At 39.5% G+C, this 19740-nt stretch overlaps 1 protein-coding gene across 1 annotated transcript; it reads left to right on the top strand.

Moving 5' to 3' along the window:
* The first annotated feature begins 1274 nt into the window (after positions 1-1274).
* nmnat2 (nicotinamide nucleotide adenylyltransferase 2) lies at positions 1275-16092 on the top strand. Its single transcript, XM_060873388.1, has 11 exons — positions 1275-1494; positions 4939-5027; positions 8594-8661; positions 8764-8842; positions 8945-9068; positions 9468-9548; positions 9724-9768; positions 10855-10931; positions 13349-13450; positions 13618-13685; positions 14762-16092. Exons 1-11 carry the CDS (start codon positions 1410-1412, stop codon positions 14862-14864), a joined length of 921 nt encoding a protein of 306 aa, XP_060729371.1. The 5' UTR covers positions 1275-1409; the 3' UTR covers positions 14865-16092.
* The last annotated feature ends 3648 nt before the right edge of the window (positions 16093-19740 follow it).

Raw genomic sequence — 19740 nt, 5'->3', positions numbered from 1 at the left:
AAATTCCTTGTACATTTGGGGATTTAACAGTCCCAGGCCAGTTCCTCCCGGTTTTCTTCATGACTCACCTTCCAGTTTAATGCTCATTCAACAGCATTTTTGTCCACACTATCTACAGCATTGTGTAAATAAACCATTTGAATGAAATTGCCTAAGAACCATAAAACAATAGGGTTCTATGAGCCCAACAATGGTAAACTATATGGCCAAATGTTCGTGGACACTTGATCATATGTCCACGTACAAGTCTAAAAGTAGATTTTTTTAATACAATTAACAAATATGATGACAATTGTACAGTCAGCAGCATGAGACTTTGTCTTTCAGGGTCTGCTAACACGTTGCATGTAGTGGATTGGTTTACAGATTTGAATGCCATTCCATCCTAGTCCCAAAGGAATTTCTACCACAGATGCACAAAGGTCTGTGGAGCTGACCATCACATTCATATCCCCAAAGAAAGTCTATGCTTGATGCAGCATTGTAATTTCCCTTTACTTTAATTTAACCAATGTGTTATTGATTTTTTATTGTTATGGTTGTTGTTGGATATCTTTTATTTACTTTGTAATACTTGTGATATGCTGGAAAAGCTCAATATATGATTATTTTGCAGAAACAAAAACTACAAATAATAAAAAAAAATGAACATTCATTTTTAATTTATTTTATAACTAGATTTGTAAAGTTTGTCGTGAAAAACGTTGACGTTGACTTGTCGGAGCAAGCATTCTCAATGATGCATGCTGGGGTGGCAATTACTTTTGGAGGTGAGTGGATTCGAGCATGTGACGTCACCCGAATACCCGTGACGCCCCTCATTTATTTGGGGGCGGGGTTGCACTTGACGTCAAGTGACGTCATCCGGATACCTGTGAGAACAGCAAAACTCCCAATACTTATTGGAGTGTTTCTATCTTTTCAGCTTTAATTATTTCACAAACTGTTTGGTCTTTTCAAAACATCTCACAACGTTTCTATACGTAGAGAAAAATAAGAGCAAGAAAATAAAGACCTCTATTTCTCCATGTGCATATATTTTTAATATAAAAGATTTACTACTCTCCAATGATCCTACATAGAACCACTTTTTGGGAAAAGGTCCTATTGGCTAAGCTCAAAACCACAGGCTTCAAAATATAACCAGAAGGAACCTCTTTTCTTTTCAGTCTTTAGGTTTCTTTACATCTTTTTTTTTTTTAAAAAAAAAAAAAAACAAAGCACGTGTGTTGCTTTAAGACAAGAGGTTAGGCAGCCAATCAGAGTCCAGCTCTGCGTCTAGAGGAGTGGAGCATCTCTGCCGCAGCTGAACCAAACCTCGCCTTTTTTTTTTCTTGGAACATCTAAACAAAAAGGCCTACAAAATCAAGCACGTATATGAAAAAGAGACAAAGTGGACGACCATCAACATGACAGAAACGGCCAAAACTCACGTTATATTGCTTTCCTGCGGAAGCTTCAACCCCATCACAAAGGGACACATTCATATGTTCGGTAAGCAATTCCTCTGTTTCTCTGATACACACCCTTATTTTGTGTTGTTGTTTTTTTGTTGTTGTTGTTGTTGTTGTTTAAATATATGTGTATATTTCTTTAATTTTGGGACGCCGCATGATTTAGCGGTTAGTGATTTAGGTTTAGGGTCGCTGTCCAAATCGCGGTGCTGAAATGGGCGACGGCCGCTGACACGCCAAACAACGTCCACGTAGCGTGATCATGTGGCGCAACTAGGCCTAGATGATTTATGCAACTCATGTTCACTAATACCCAAATGCTTTTTTTTCTCACTTCCTGCTTTTTGTCCTCATTACAAACAACGACAACTATGATTTAACTAGAATTAAACAATGCATGATGTATATATTGGGTTACAGTGGTTTGGTTATTCAAAAATATCAAGCAACCCCAACAAAGATCACATTCAATTTCATTAACAAACCGTAAACCAAGCCTGACTGATATGTTTTCAAAGTGCCTCTGCGTCACCCAGAGAGTGGTCGAGGCTAGATACAAGACTTAGTTTTTATCAATTCCCTCTGATGAGATGAAATCACTCAGAAAAAGATGTGTTAGGATCCATTTTGGGTCTGATCCCATTCATGATTTTTTCCCTCAAATGTAGTTTACATCAAATATATATATGTATAAATATAGGGTATTTTAGTCTGAAATGTTTACAAACCTTTACCATCACCAAAGAGAGAAGTGGCATCCAGTCTTCCCTGGAAATGAAATAAGCTTCCATTAACAGATCCTAATAACAAGCCTGGGCTCGTGTGAGATAAAATCAGATAGAAGAGTAGAGTCTGGTTCCTTGCCAGCATCACATCTGCTTTACTCATTAGGGAGTGAAATGCTCTGTACATTTAGATATCTGTAATAAATACAGAGCAGAGCATAAAATACAAATCAGATCAATTAAATGCGATCATAATTACAAGCCTGAACGTCTAGAAGAGGATGGGTTTGGGTTCCTTTTGGGTCTAACTTATTGTCAACATTATTTGACCTGAAAATGCAAAAATGTTTACAAACCTTTGAAAAGCCTCTCTTTGTCCCCAAAAGGGAAATGATATCCAGTCATCAATGAAAATAAAATAAACTGGCAGAAACAGATCCTAACTACAGGCCTTAGCTTATTGATTTCCACTGATGAGATAAAAAAAAAATCCCCTTTAAATGCATGGGTTTGTTCTTTCTCCTTGCTTCCATCACCTCCGGTTTGTTCACCAGGGATCTAAAGATACTGTACAATTCGATTTCTGTAAACATTCCTCGGATACAGTGCTGTGATTAGAAGCTTTGGCCTATGTAGACTGCAAAGCAGATCATTTGAATGGGATTAACAGATGCTGATTACAAACCAGAAGATTTGCAGGAAGCTGCTTTGTAACTATATTGAGTACATTCTTGAAACTGCTATTAAAATCAAATGGAATGAAACAAGATTTAAAGCTGAGGTGACTTCCTTCTGCATTCATTAAGGAAAACTCTCACCATACTGTGGTTGACCTGGCTGAATGTATATAGTAATGCCCAAAAGTTTGAGATTGAATTTCTGACTGTTCAAAATGGGTATGATTCTACTTCGAATTTTTTTGAATTCCAAAGTTTAGGTTAATATTGAAAGGAAAATAATCTGTGTAAAGTTTCTATGTAGAATCCAGAACCCGGAAAACTAAATCTCAAATTATTTGATGGTAGTTCATAGAGAAGTATATGGAGGATTATTATTATGTCATATAATAAGGGGCTTTATGGAACATTTTATTTAGCTCTGTTTGGCACATTCACAGCATTTAGCAGACACCCTGGGTTAAGGTCTTTTCTCAGGGGCCCAACAGTGGTAGATTAGCGAAACTGGGATTCAAACTCACAACCTTCCGTTTGGTAGACCAATACCTTAACCACTAGGCTACCACAGCCACTTCACACAGCACCTGTACATTACAGCACAGTGAAGTTCTTTTCTTTCCAAATCCCAGCTTTGGAAGTTGGGGTTAGAGCGCAGGGTCAGTCATGATACAGAACCCCTGGAGCAGAGAGAGTTAAGGGCCTTTGCTCATGGTGCTGGGACTCGACCTTCCGTTCAAAAACCCAGTGCTTTAACTACTTGGTGCTGCATTTAATGTTTATCATAAGCTTATGCCTTACAAATTCTTTCTATAAAAATGAAGTCAGAGGGTAGATGATGCTGTGACTTGCAATTTAGAACCTGGTAAGCAAGAAGTAAAGGAAGTGCAGGAATCTGAGTACTCCATGCTTGCAAAACTGAGGTGCTATATGAAAGATATAGCTTTTCTCAGTATATTGTGACTGTATCAAGATACTCCTCTTGATTATTTCGTCTTGAGTGTCAGCATTAATCATGTCCTCTGTTCATTGGCATGGCAACAGACACTATGTTTATGAGGCTCACAGAATATCATATGGTATCAGATGTTGGAATTGGAAACCATATACTAGGCATTGGTGTTTGCGGTGCATCTGAATGCACTGGGAGTGTTTTAAACTCCTTTTTAAAGGTTTCACTGTGTCCAGAAATGGGAACAGATTCAAATTTCCATTGTTAGACTCAGTTCTCTTGCTAGTGAATAAAAGTGTCGCCAAAAGCAGTTTATTAAATACATTGCATGTTTGGCGGAATAATATAATGGCCGTATACCTCGTGCGGAAGTAGAATTATTTTGCAGGTGCTTAAAAAATACCGTCTCATAGGGTAAAGAAATGTATTTCAAAAGGACAAAATATGATTAATGTTAAAAGGGTACCTGATCTTTCCACAAATATATCTCAAGAGGACATTTTATTTGTTGTACACCGCTGCTCCACTCACATTTACTGCTCAAAATGATAAATGGGGGAACAGAATGTCTTTGCAGTCAGACCTGGGGCTTTTCAGACTTCTGGGTCGTTATTTTGGTGGCCTGTCCTTGTTTTAGATATTACATCTATTGTTTCTGAGTTTGACGATCTGTCCCTGTCTTCATGCTCCCGTGGCTATAGACTACCACAGCTTACATTGTTAGCTCAAGTCAGTCCTATCTGGAGCATATTGTGGATTAACTTTCTTTCTGAAACATTGCAATATAGCATGTATGTGCAGTATAGTATGGCTCCAGTAAATATTAATGTGCTTGTTCAAATATAAATAATTATTGTTTCTATGGTAACAGCCCATTCACATGGATGTGTCAATAATCTACATCTTAAAATATATGGATTTTCTTTTCAATGTAAAATCTATCATTGATCATATGGTGAAACTTTCTCGAAGGAGTCTCCAGTCTCAATAAGTTTACGACCACAGAAAATATTTCCAAGACGAACTGGTTAAACAGCACAATATAAATAAAGCCACTTCACTTGGACTAACTTAGTAAAAGCAAAAGGTAAGTTTGAACACCGTCATGACAATCTTGTTATCCGTTTTTGCAGAAAAAGCCAGAGAGTTCCTGCATAAGACAGGACGCTTCATAGTGATTGGCGGGATCATTTCACCTGTACACGACTCCTATGGCAAACCGGTAAGTGGCAGCTGGAAAACAAAGACTGAAGATCATTTTAAACAAACATATGCACTCGGTTGCAAAATGATTATTCACAGTTCTGGATCTCATTCTGAGATCTTTTGTGTCTCATGTGGAATTAATGAAAAGCTTGTCCTAGATTCTAGCTCATCGCTTTAAAAATAAACCTTTTTACACCCTCCTTCTATGCATTAATGAGTAAAATCAATGGTTTGGATTCATTCGCCCTTATTCGTCAGGGTCCGAGTGTCCAAACATGTCTTTTTAACCATTTGAAACCAAAAAAACTTTAAACAAAATCGATATCAATATCATAAATAAGTAATAAGCAGAGTGAATAATTAATTAGAGTACTTATTAGCAAATAGAAGGCAACTAAAATACTGAAAGTAATGGGGTTGAGTGTCAACATTTTTTATGTGAATTGAAGGCTCTGAAGTGGATCATTATTACAATAATAGATGCATTTAGTACAAGAGATAACACACACCAAGCATTTTGGTGGTCTATTGTTCGGTGTTTGATTCATTTCTAAACTGAAAAAAAAAAGCAATAAATATCTTGAGGTCTTATAACAGACTTAATGAGAGCTTTAAACAATCAGCATTCTCAGCAGCTCCAATTCACCTTCACGGTCATTTTTTATTTTAGTGAATGTTTACTTTTTTTCTTTGGATCCTGAAAGCACTTAAAATGCTGACTCATCACGTTCACCAATCCATGAATCAGATGCGGTGTTATTTGTATGTCACTATGTTTCACGGTGTTACGATTTTTTCATCTATCATTCAGATTAGACTAATATGTGTTGCTCACACCTCTGAGGATTTGATTGACTTTAAACACAAGCATTTGGCTGAAAAACAAAATCATGGTGGATAAAAATATAGACAGAAAGAGATCCTGAAGAAGAAATCACAATATTCGTATACATATCATCAAGCATGGACTGTTTGGACTGTTTCCTGTCAGACCACTAGTGGGCGAACTGTCAGTGCTTATTCTACGTCATTATTGTGTTTTTGTCTATAAGTTTTGTCTACGCCATGTGCTTTTGTTATCAGAATCAGAATCAGAATCAGTTTTATTGGCCAAGTGTGTTGACACACACAAGGAATTTGGTTCCAGCTGTTTGTGACTCTCAAAAGTACAGATATAAATAACACTATACTATACAAGACAATACAGATGACGTGATACAATATATGTATACATACAGTATACAAAATATGAGTACAAAATATATGACTGATCAGTCATGTAAATAAAGTGTGAGAAGTGCATGGTAGTGCTCTTGTACAATAATACAGCAGCAGTAGTGTGTGTAACATATACAGATGATTTGATGACTGACAGTTCTGATAATGCAGTACTTATAGATATGAACAGTTTGTTCCTGAGTCTGGCAGTTTTGGTAAACAAAGTTCTGTAGCGCCTGCCAGAAGGAAGGACCTCTAAGAGGTTGTGTCCAGGGTGTGAAGGGTCAGTAGGTTTCTGGTTCTTGTGTGGTACCTGGGGAGTGGGCAGGGGAGCACCAATGATTTTTTTCTACTGTCTTTACTGTGCGTTGCAGTCTGTACTCCGGTTTCCTCCCCCGGTCCAAAGACATGCATGGTAGGTTGATTGGCATCTCTGAAAAATTGTCCGTAGTGTGTGATTGCGTGAATGAATGAGAGTGTGTGTGTGCACCCTGCGATGGGTTGGCACTCGGTCCAGGGTGTATCCTGCCTTGATGCCCGATGACGCCTGAGATAGGCACAGGCTCCCCGTGACCCGAGGTAGTTCGGATAAGCGGTAGACAATGAGTGAGTGAGTGAGTGAGTGAGTTGCAGTCTGTTCCTGTCCTGTTTTGTTGCTGCACCAAACCAGATGGTGATGGATGTGCACAGGACAGATTCAATGACTGCAGTGTAGAACTGCATCAACAGCTCCTGTGGCATACCATACTTCCTTAATTGACCTAGAAATTACATCCTCTGCTGGGCCTTTTTGATAATGGAGTTTAAGTTGCACTCCCATTTCAGGTCATAATGGTAGTGCCCAGAAACGTGAAGGACTACACAGATGACACAGGGCTGTAGGATATTGTGGGAGGGAGTACTGTTGAGGGGTCTTTCCTAAAGTCCACTATCATCTCCACAGTTTTGACGGTGTTTAGATTTGAGCTGTTCTGACTGCAGCATAGCACCAACCGCTTCACCTCCTGCTGGTATGCAGACTCATTGCCATCTTGGATGAGACCGATGAGCGTAGTATCATCTGCAAATTTTAGTTTAACAGTTGACAGTCACTTGAAGTGCAGTCATTGTTATAGAGGGAGAATAGCAGTGGGGAGAGGACACATCCCTGAGGAGCACCAGTGCTGACTGTCCGAATACTGGAGGTAACACCTCCCAGACTCACTTGTTGTCTCCTGCCTGTCAGGAAGCTGGTGATCCACTGACAGATGGCAGGGGGTATAGTGAGCTTTAGGAGTTTGGAGAGGAGAATTTCCTGAATTATTGTATTAAAAGCCATCAAAAGGCAGTCAAGGTGTTGCAGAATGTAGTGCAGCCCAACGTTGACTGCGTCGTCCCCCGATCTGTTTGCTCGGTAGGCAAACTGTAGGGGATCCAGCATCCATTCTGGTAAAGTCTATAGGTGGGCCAATACGAGCTGTTCAAAGGTCTTCATGACAACAGATGTCCGAGCGACAGGCCTGTAGTCGTTTAGTCCAGTGATGGAGGGTTTCTTGGGTTTCTTGGGGACCGGGATCACTGTGGAGAGTTTAAAGAAGGAGGAGACCTCACACAGCTCCAGTGATCTGTTGAAGATATGGGTGAAGATAGGAGGCAGCTTAGCACATGCTTTGAGACAGGAGGGAAAGATACAGTGAGCAGGCGTTGAGGTCGTAGGTTATGTTTTGTGTTTCCACGTCTGTTCCACGTCTTTGCACACCTGTTTCTCATGTTCCACTGATTACTTCCCCTATAGCTACATATAAACACACTTAGGTGTGTCCGTGTCACCAGTCTCGTGTTTCTCATGGTTCTGTGATTAGCTATACCTTCTGATTTCTGTATTTATTCTTGTTTAGTTTTCCATAGTGTTCTCCTGTGTTTGTAGTTTTCTTATCAAAACCCATAGTTTGCTTTTATCCTGTGTTTGGGTTTGTACTCTGTACTGTGGTGAACCAGGTGTTCTCCCAACAGAGACCCGGATTCAAACCCCACTTTTGGTGGTTTATTTATAAAATATTTTATTCCTCGATCCTTTTTTTGTTGTGTATTTGACTAAAAATTTAATTTGAAGAAAGATGCTAACATACACGAACAAACAAGACATGGAGCAAAAAAGTCAAAAAAACATCTTATATCTGACAAGAAATAGGTTTAAGTCCAAGGATAGACACACGAGTCACTGAAACACGGCTACGTATGTAGCACCAGAGAGCACTTTATTCTGTAGCTACAACTAAGGTCTGAATACTGTTGCATTATTTCAGAATAACCTCTGAGCCAAATGCATCTATTCTGCTTGTGGGTATATTATACCAATGCTTTCCTCCATGTGGTTTCTTTTAGGGTCTTATTTCAAGCAGACATCGGCTCACCATGTGTCAGCTGGCAGTGCAGTCATCTGACTGGATCAGGTATTTGTCAATGAGTCAGAACGTCATATGTAGTAAATTTCATTGTATTTTAATATGTAACTGTAGATTGTTTACACCATTTTGCCTTTTTCCTTTGAACAGGGTCGACCCTTGGGAATGTTATCAGGACACCTGGCAGACTACCTGCAGTGTACTGGAACACCACCGAGACCTTATGAAGGTCCGCGTCATACTGTATATGTAATACGTAAAATACAAGATTGCCCGATTAGAATAAATTTCACGCTTTTAATATTGATGTGTTTAATCCATATTCCTGCAGAGAGTAACAGGATGCATTCTATCTAATGTGAACACACCCTCTACAACTCCGGTGATTGGCCAGCCCCAGAACACCACTTCTCCAATCTTCCAGAACAACAACTCCTCGAACAAACCCACAGCTAGTAAGTGTCTCTGTATATGCTTTCGTACATATACCGTACTTGCAAGTATATTATTACAGATTATATTTGGACTAATATCCTTATCCATATCCTAGATTTCATTACGTAGGTTTGTTATATTTGGCGTTTATTTTGTTGACACGTATATAACAAAGTCCTCAAAGGAACAGAGGAACGAACGTAAAAGAAGTAGCTTATTTATTTCATGATCCATTTTTTCAAAGCAGAACACATACTTTAGCCAGGGTTAACATCTAATCCTGGCTCTTCCTAATCTGATAATCTGAAGAGTCACACTGTATGTTTCAAAACTCTGGGTTTCATTTTCTCCCAGTGAAATGTGATTGCTTTTCTATTTGGAATTTGGTTGTTGATGGTTTATTTCTCTCTCTTATCCAGTTAAGCTGTGGGGAAAGATGAGTGAGAGTTTGGGCAAAATCTGCTGTGTTCGCCCGCACGTGGAGCGCTTCACTTTTGTTGGTGTGTATTATATGATCTGATATTAAGATACGATAAAAATGTTTCCTTTGCTAACTGATGTATCCACTCCATAAGTTTCCTCCATTACCTACAAGAATATTGGAATAAACTGCGTACATATTAAATGAGAATGTAATGGATGGGGCATTTCCATAATTCTGTTTCATTTGAGCAGATGAAAACGCAAACCTCGGGACCACAGTGCGTTACGAAGAAATCGGTGAGTATTTGATGCTTCGTGTCTTGTGTTTTGACACTGTAGTGAGTCACTGACGGGATGACACAATAATGATGGGAGAGATATATAGCCATTTAGCTTTTGAGCTAAATTGCTTGAGTCATTGAGCAGATTTTCATCTTTCATAGTGTTTGGCTTTAATGTGTATCACTCATTTGGTTTAATGATTAATATTGTAAATTATTTACTTCATGTCATGATAGTTAATAATTTGATTCTCTAAAGTTAGGCTTGATGAATGAAAGTTACATTGATATGAACTTTCATGTCAAAATGTGTCCATACACTTGTGTTGTATGTTAGCACAACGGTTTATTTGTTGTTGTTTTTTTATAGAACCGTAGGGTCCATTAATTAGCCCCAAAACAAGTTTTAAAGTACCAACAGAGAACCCTTTTGAAACCCTTTCTTTTGAGCTAAGAACAACTAGGGTTTCATATAGAAGCCCAATGAACCTTTTATCTAATGCTTGTTATTTCTTTGTTTTAAAAAATTAGTCGAATTGCGGTGTTTACCTCACACCACTAGTGTTGGGGGCTTGATTCCCACTTCTGCCATATTTGTGTGTGGAGTTTGCATGTACTCCCCATGCCTTAGGTCTTCTCAAGGTACTCTGGTTTCCTGCCCCAGTCCAACGACTTGCATTGTAGGCTGATTGGTATCTCTAAATCGTCTGTAGTGTGAGTGAGTGTGTGCGATTGTGCCCTGTGATAGACTGGCATCCCGTCCAGGATGTACCTTGCCTTGTGCTCCAAATCTTTTGGGATAGGTTCTAGTTTCCCTGCAACCCTGTAGGATAAGTGGTGTAGAGGATGGATGGATTTTTCGAAGGATTCACTGATTGATTCATTCATTGATTAATTCATTGATGGATTGATTGATTATTAGTCTTCAAATTATGGATGGCTTAACCTATAATATGTCATGTAAGTGGGCAAGACCAAACTGTAGGCTTTGGGACATCAATTTAACAGCTAGATGCTTGGAATTTTCAGTATACTGCTCAGTGAATAAGAGTAAAGGTATTGTGCATACCACAATGTCACTTTATTGTGCTGTTTTGTATAGAATTGCGTATCCTGCTCCTGTGTGGAAGTGATCTACTGGAGTCCTTCTGCATTCCTGGGCTATGGAACGAGAGTGATGTGAGTATCATATAAGTCCCAAAGAGTCTAAAAGTCCATCTAAAAGTGGTTTATTTAAAGTATTTTTTTTTTTACATCAGAACAAAAGGCTGCTTTGAACTTCATTGTTCCTTTCTGGACTGAAATACTGTGTCTTGCACAGAACTCTGCCTTCTTGAGGTTTTCCTCTTGTGGTAGTGTTACAAATTGGAATTAAAATGGTTAATATGGGTCAATAATTAGTAAAAAATATATATATATATATATATATATATATATATATTGTTGGCTAAATTACAGCTGTAAGTCTTTTGGAATATGTCTTTATCATGTTGAGCAAAATCTTGGAACTCAAGAATGCCCCAAAACCAAAGAATTAAACCTTAAAAATATTATAGTTGGTGTCATAAGACATATGGGAATAGGCCCCAGATGCTGTAATAGTTTTAAGGAAATATATAAATAACCACACCAGAGTCAAAGCTTTACACATCTGGATCCTGGAATTTCCTGACCATTGCCTTTGACAAAATTGATGACTCTTTGCCAGACAGTTGGTAAACAGCAAGCCTTGCCGTAGACTGGATATTCTATAATTCTGACCATTTTCCCAATCCGTGCTGATGTTACAACCACCATGCACCATAGATGTCCACCAAATTTCGCACTGTGTACCAAGGGTAGAACTTTTTGGTCTTCTATGACCAAAGAACCTCTCCAACAAGCCTTTTGACAAACTCCAAATGGGATTTCCTGTGGCATACTTCATGGTTTTCTTTCAAAAAGGCGAGCTGCATGATATGTTTTCCCCTATGAGCGTTGGATGTCTCCAGCATCTTCAGCATCACCTTTGGCCACTTGCTTGCATTCACACTATTGTTGCCCACCGTACCTGGTTACTGACCTTTGGTGGGTGGCTTCCTGGATTTAGATATGCACGGAATTGTTTTTTTAACCAAAGCTTAGATTTTTCCTTTTCTAGAATTTTGTCCTATTCCAGTAGCACCATCAGTAGCACCTTCTTCAGCTGTATTACAGTTCCAAGTTCTAATCAGTGAATACTTGTGCAAGACACTGTATTAAAAGCTAGTGAGGTAGATGAATTTCACTCACTCACTCACTCATTTTCTACCGCTTATCCGAACTACCTCGGGTCACGGGGAGCCTGTGCCTATCTCAGGCGTCATAGGACATCAAGGCAGGATACACCCTGGACGGAGTGCCAACCCATCGCAGGGCACACACACACACTCTCATTCACTCACACACTCACACACTACGGACAATTTTCCAGAGATGCCAATCAACCTACCATGCACGTCTTTGGACCGGGGGAGGAAACCGGAGTACCCGGAGGAAACCCCCAAGGCACGGGGAGAACATGCAAACTCCACGCACACAAGGCGGAGGTGGGAATCAAACCCCCAACCCTGGAGGTGTGAGGCAAACGTGCTAGCCACTAAGCCACCGTGCCCCCCGTAGATGAATTTGCTGTTTGTAAATCCACTGAGATGAGGCCGACTCTGTGCGAATCCTGAGACATCTACAGATCTACCAGTTCCAGTTGGACTCTGTGATACTAAGAGGAGATCTGAACTCCATGTGATCCTTACACCAATACAACATTTGTTTGACTGTATATTTGTAATCACACCCTCTAGTGTCACCCATATGAGGATGGGTTTCCCCTTTGAGTCTGGTTCCTCTCAAGGTTTCTTCCTTACCAATTTAAGGGAGTTTTTCCTTGCCACTGCTGCCTGAGTCACCTCAGACTTGCTCATTGGGGGATAAATACATATACATACATACATACATACATACATACATACTGTACATACACACTGTGAACTATATATATATATATATCTTGAATTTTTATTATATTAATTCTTTATATTTCTCCTTATGTTTACCTTCTGCTCTATGTTTATGTTCTGTAAAGCTGCTATACAAGTAATATATATGTCCATTGTAAAAGCGCTATACAAATAAACTTGAATTGAATTGAATTGAATTGCATTGAATTGCATTGAATTGCATTGAATTGCATTGAGGGGAGCACGGTGGCTTAGTGGTTAGCACGTTCGCCTCAGACCTCCAGGGTTGGGGGTTCGATTCCCGCCTCCGCCTTGTGTGCGTGGAGTTTGCATGTTCTCCCTGTGCCTCAGGGGTTTCCTCCGGGTACTCCGGTTTCCTCCCACGGTCCAAAGATATGCATGGTAGGTTGATTGGCATTTCTGGAAAATTGTCCCTAGTGTGTGAATGAGAGAGTGTGTGTGCCCTGCGATGGGTTGGCACTCTGTCCAGGTTGTATCCTGCCTTGATGCCCAATGACGACAGAGGCTCCCCGTGACCCGAGGTAGTTCGGATAAGCAGTAGTGAGTGAATTGAATTGAATTGAATTGAATTAAATCATTTTGTACTGTGTGATTTTGCAGATGGAGGTGATTGTAGGTGACTTTGGGATCGTGGTGGTGCCTCGGGATGGAACTGACACAGAAAGGATAATGAATCCTTCCTCTGTGCTTCGTAAGCACACGGTAAAGTGCTACAAAGCTACCTGAACCACCATAAGATCTTCAATCATTTGGCATTTTTAGAATATTATTTTAGCATTATATTCTTCTCCTAACCATCATTGATTTTCCTTAAAACACAGTGCTGAAGCAAACTGATGGAAAATCTTACTCCTTCTTCCCCATGACAGGGCAATATCATTGTGGTGAAGGACGATATGAACCATCCGATGTCAGTTGTTAGTTCAACTAAAAGCAGGTGAGGAAAAACATGCACGTTCCTTGTTCGGCTTTTTATCAGGGGTGTTTGATTACTCCTATATATACACCAAAGCACTGTGCCCATGATACAAAACAAGTTGATGCTGATGATGGGAACTGCAGTCATTGTGCTATTATAAGTCTGTGGGAGCTGATTTCAGCAGTTTCTCAGGGAATCGATGACGTAAACCGCAAACCTGAGAATTATTAGTAACCTTGAAAAACACTGGCTGTTTTTTCTTGCACTTGTGAGTAATCTTGGAAACATAATATTAGAAATCTGTCTGTCAAACATAAAAATACATCAATGCACACTTTATGGCCAAATATTTGTAAGCACCTGACCATTACACACATACATGCTTGATGAACATCCTATTCCGGATATTCTAGTAGTTCTACTTTGCGGTTTTAATAACCTCCATTCTTCTGGGATTGCTTTCCAATAGATTTTGTATTTTGTGACTATGAGGATTTGCCCTTTCAGCCACAAGAGCGTTAGTGAGATCAGGCACTGATGTTGGGTGAAGGTCTCTGTTCCATCCCAAAGATCTTGAGTGGGAACGAGGTCAGGAACCTTGAGTTCTTTTACATCAGCTTTGGTAAAGCTACAAAGACATTCAGTCATGTCTGCACTTACAGTACAACTTTTTGGCATCAGGTTGAGCAAGAACCACATGTTAATGTGATGATCAGGTGTTCAGATACTTTCAGCCTTATAGAATAAGGTGTGTTTGGATTTCTTGGTATCAAGCACAACAGTGAGGCTGGGGCTGATTTTCTTTCTTTCCCAGACTATCAATTCTAGTCATGTCAGATGTTTACAGAGAATGAAACGCCGCCTAGATTTCGTCTGACAAATCCATAACCAACAATCAGCAGTTTTGTATTCAGAAGGAATATGGAATGAACCTCAATATGACCTTATGATATAATGCATTTATTTGTTAAGACACTAATTGATAGATTTTACCACCAGACCTCATTTATGTTAATTAAATTGCCTCTCTAAAGTCATTTGCAGATAGTCTAACTATTTGTGTCCACGGTGTAACATTTACCTCTTTCCTGTAGACTGGCCCTCCAGCACGGAGACGGCCACGTGGTGGACTACCTGACTCAGCCGGTGATTGACTACATCCTGCAGAACCAGCTTTACATCACCGCGTCTGGATAGAAGAGAGGATGCAAGCGGATGCTTCTCTTTAAGCTGCCCCGTCCGTCTCCCTGTGTGTGAATAACAGTGTAGTCCTGCCTCACTCTACCACTGCTTTTTCCATATAGAGGAGTGTAACCTACAGTATCTGTCATCCTTTCTAACTGTATCATAGTGACTTGTCAGGAGTAATGGTGCGCTGCATTGTGCCGAACAGACCCGCCCTGTACCAATGCAGTGCGAGGAAATGGAGCAGGTGGACATAGTGATCTAATGATGTGAGAGAAAGGGATCTTTAAAAGAACAGAAAATTAAAATGAAGAGGGAGTAATACAGAAATTGTTACCGGCTTGAATGTTGGCCTTGCTGTCAGTTTGATACTGTCCTTTCCTCTAATTGCATGTCTAGAGGTTTTCTTTTACCGCACGAGTGCTTGAATAGCATTGTAGACTGTAGTCCGCTGTAACAGTGTTTCCGAAGACCCAAAAAAAAAAAAAAAAAAAAAGTGCTTAGGCGCATCTCATCTCTAACTTCATTTTCTATTGAATATATGACTGTGTACAAAGGAATTTGGATTGCTGTCCTTTTTGCAACTGCAACTATTATGCTGCACTGTTCTTGTCTTCGATGTGCATTCATGCATATGTCATTTGTATTTGGTTGCACATTAAAGAATGACCTTTCCTTTTGCGCACTACTCTTAATAATGCTGTGTTTGCTTGTAGAAAAGCTTGAGAAAGACATTAATCTGTAATATTGTAGTACTGCTGTTACTTTTGGGGCTGCCATTTTCCAGCTTTATATGACAAGAAGTCAAGCTACTGTATACTAATGCTTCTAAACTCTTAAATAGGAAGTCAACCTATCTGAATTTGATTTCAGTGTCTGAAATCTAAGGCATTATTTATTAGCTTGATTAGATTGAGTGAATTAGTAAATAAAAGTTATACAATAAAGATGTGCAGCGAGTTTAAACCTGGCATATAAATGAAATAAAAATTGACCGGATACATTATTAGGTATACGTTCATGTATGTGTAATTATCCAATCAGCCAGTTGTACTGTTGTCACATCAAGCCCCAGGTTCTTGTTCTTGGCTGGCCAGGGTGGAACCCAGAGCGGTTTTCTTCTATTGTAGCTCCCCACAAGACGTTTGATGTTTTCAGATGCTTTTCTGCTCACCATGTTCGTAAATAGAGTTTACTTGATTTACTATATGGGGGCACGGTGGCTTAGTGGTAAGCACGTTCGCCTCACACCTCCAGGGTTGGGGGTTCGATTCCCGCCTCCACCTTGTGTGTGTGGAGTTTGCATGTTCTCCCCGTGCCTCGGGGGTTTCCTCCGGGTACTCCGGTTTCCTCCCCCGGTCCAAAGACATGCATGGTAGGTTGATTGGCATCTCTGGAAAATCGTCCGTAGTGTGTGATTGCGTGAGTGAATGAGAGTGTGTGTGTGCCCTGTGATGGGTTGGCACTCCGTCCAGGGTGTATCCTGCCTTGATGCCCGATGACGCCTGAGATAGGCACAGGCTCCCCGTGACTTGAGATAGTTCGGATAAGCGGTAGAAAATGAGTGAGAGAGATTGAGAATTTACTCTTGTCTCTCAGGGAGCGAGCCATTTAAAATTCTGTCTCTTTCTCAATCACAAACATTGATCTGGATCAATCACAAGGTTCAATACTTTTAAAAAAAAATCCAACAATGTCCAGGGACAAAAAGCAGGGATTATTATCGTTGCTCATTGTTTTCCCTGTCATATAAAAAAATGGGGGCAAACACATAACCATCTTTTTTAGTAATCATTTATTAAGTGGACTGTTATTGTTGTTGTAGCTCTCAAGTGGTTACTTATTTATTAAAGTTTTAAAGCTTACGTCAAAGTATTAAATCTTGAATTTTTAAAATGACTTGGGACTGTTTGAGACACACCTCTGATCTGATCTAATCGTATCTTATCTTAGAACCAGACCTGATTGTTCTCTGATGAAATTCTGACAAATACTGATGTTTGCTGTAAACATTAACTCAAGCTCATGACGTATATCTATCCAATTTTATGCATCGCTCAACTGCCACATGGTTGAATAATTGGATATATGAATGAAATGATATATTTCATGTATGATTAATATAAAAGTAGTTATTAACATTACTATGAAAGAGCAGTTAGAGTATACAGAGTTTGGTTTGCATTTTTTTTCCCCTGGGCTTGAGGGGTTCTCTCTGGGAACTCTGGTTTCCTCTCCAGTCTAAAGACATGCACTGTAGGCTGATCAACATCTCTAAATTGTCTGTCTGTGTGCGATTGTGCCCCGCTATGTTTTGGCACCCCATCCAGGGTGTCCATTGCCTTGTACCTTGAGTCCCTGGAATGGGCTTCATGATCCCTGTGAACCTGTATAGGATAAATAGTGCAGAAATACTGAAGTAACACCTATTTAAATACTTGACGTTTACAGGAGGAGGTGATAAAGAAAGGGAAGAATCATTTGAATCTTGAATCATTTTCAGCACTTGAAGGTTTTTATGATTGGTTGACAATCAGCTCAATCAGCTCAATTATAAACCTCACAATGACATTATTCACTATACTTTCAAATGCTACGTTGATTCTTCGGAGTCTTACACACAACCATCTCTTCACTGAGCTGTAAATTGTCATTTTAATCTGACATGTAATATTATGGTAATATTATGTGTGAACAGAACCAAGGTGGACAGGTGAAATAGGAACTAGTTCATCTTTAGTCATTTTTACAAATAAGTAAAGATATTTTAACTAGCGGAAAGAATGGGCTGATAGAATGGAGGTTGTGTTGGTTTTTGTAGAGGGTATATTTTTTTTCACTGTTTTGTGATAAACTGAGCTTGAAACACGTGGCTATACTTCATCCAAGTGTATGAATCATAGGTTAGGTCATTGGAATTGGGTTACTTCAGCTATGTGTCATTGTGCATGAGGCAATAATATGGTTTATCACAGGGTTACAGTGGATACATAATACACATAATACATAATCTCACTTTGCATGGCTTACTCCATTTTTGATGGATATATATATATATATATATATATATATATATATATATATATATATATATATATACCTCCATAATCCACTCAGCTTCCTGTAAAGCATAATCCACACACAAGACTTCCCTTCAGTTTTGTTCATTCAGCTTATTTTATTTCTGCTTTTTTTTTTTTTTTTTACATTGCTTGAGTATAAATGTATGTGTCTATTGATTTGCACATAATGGAACAGATATAAAAAAAAAACACACATTGTGGTGCCAGTGTTTTATTTTATGTCAAGTCAATTCTTTTAAATTATGTAAGACGAGATTTATTTATAAGACTAGACTATATTCTGTCGTGGCAGACTTGACTGCAAACCAACTCAACATCAACAAAAGGTTCACCATAAGACACTGAAACAAAGAACCTTATGTAAGGGACACAGATGAGGGTGATTAGGACGTTTGAACTGCTGGGGTTGGTGGAAATGCAATTCAAGTGCGTATTTGGCATTCACAGACACTTGAGCCCGCATGGATCCCAAAGAGTGAATCAAGCTCGAGAATGGGATGAGACAGCCAGATGAGGTCAGGGTGCTTAGATCAAGATGCTGGCAGAAGACACGAGGCCCTTCACCATACAGCATGGTAGAGCAAGGGACGCGGAATAGAGGTGAGGGTTTTTGGAGTCACCAGTGTGATGTGCTGGTACTGATGCGGATTGAAGTTGACAAAGAGAATTTGTAAGGTTTGAGTTGCAGGCGAGGTTTATCTTTATCGGGAAAACAATCCAAACCAGGACAGAAATTTAAGGACAAAGACAGTTTTAGGTGATCAGAAAAAAAGACAGCAAAGACAAGTCCTTAATAGCTAGACAAGACAATAGAAAAGGCAAAGGCATGGTGAGCCAGGCAAGGTTTGCAATGAGTAGGTTTATATTTTAATAGGTATGATTGAAGATTGGCATGTGATGGGAAGTCCTAACTGTGCTGGTGAAGATTGCTGTGTGAGTTGGGAAGTATAGTGTGTGGCAGCCGTGTTTGTAGGCTGTAGTTTGTACTAGGAAGTGAAGACTGGTGTCAAATCAGCGCTGACATGACATAATTGTCTGGGAATGTTTGCAATACGATGATTGTGGTGACATCAAGAAGGTTCTTGATAGAACCTTAATGGCTCAAATAAATTCAAGTCTATCCAGCATTTTGGTCAAAAATCATTTAATACGAAATACTTTTTCTCACATTAAGTTTTTATTAGTAGTAGTATTACTAGTAGTAGTAGCTGACTTCATCACAATTAAGCAGTACCCTCTTCAGAGATCTAAGGACATCATGGATTGTGATTCTGGTGTGTATATTTGTGTACTGACCTCTGTCTGGCATTCCTTAAATTCCTTAAATTCTGCCTTTATACAGTCAGGTCCATAAATATTGGGACATTGACACAATTCTAACATTTTTGGCTCTATACACCACCACAATGGATTTGAAATGAAACGAACAAGTTGTGCTTTAACTGCAGACTGTCAGCTTTAATTTGAGGGCATTTACATCCAAATCAGGTGAACGGTGTAGGAATTACAACAGTTTGCATATGTGCCTCCCACTTGTTAAGGGACCAAAAGTAATGGGACAGAATAATAATCATAAATCAAACTTTCACCTTTTTTAATACTTGGTTGCAAATCCTTTACAGTCAATTACAGCCTAAAGTCTGGAACACATAGACATCACCAGACGCTGGGTTTCATCCCTGGTGATGCTCTGCCAGGCCTCTAATGCAACTGTCTTTAGTTCCTGCTTGTTCTTGGGGCATTTTCCCTTCAGTTTTGTCTTCAGCAAGTGAAATGCATGCTCAATCGGATTCAGGTCAGGTGAT

The sequence above is a fragment of the Tachysurus vachellii genome, chromosome 7, assembly GCF_030014155.1.
Source record: "Tachysurus vachellii isolate PV-2020 chromosome 7, HZAU_Pvac_v1, whole genome shotgun sequence".
NCBI lineage: Eukaryota > Metazoa > Chordata > Actinopteri > Siluriformes > Bagridae > Tachysurus > Tachysurus vachellii.
Note: the sequence above shows the minus strand (reverse complement) of the source record. Positions and strands in the feature narration are given on the sequence as shown.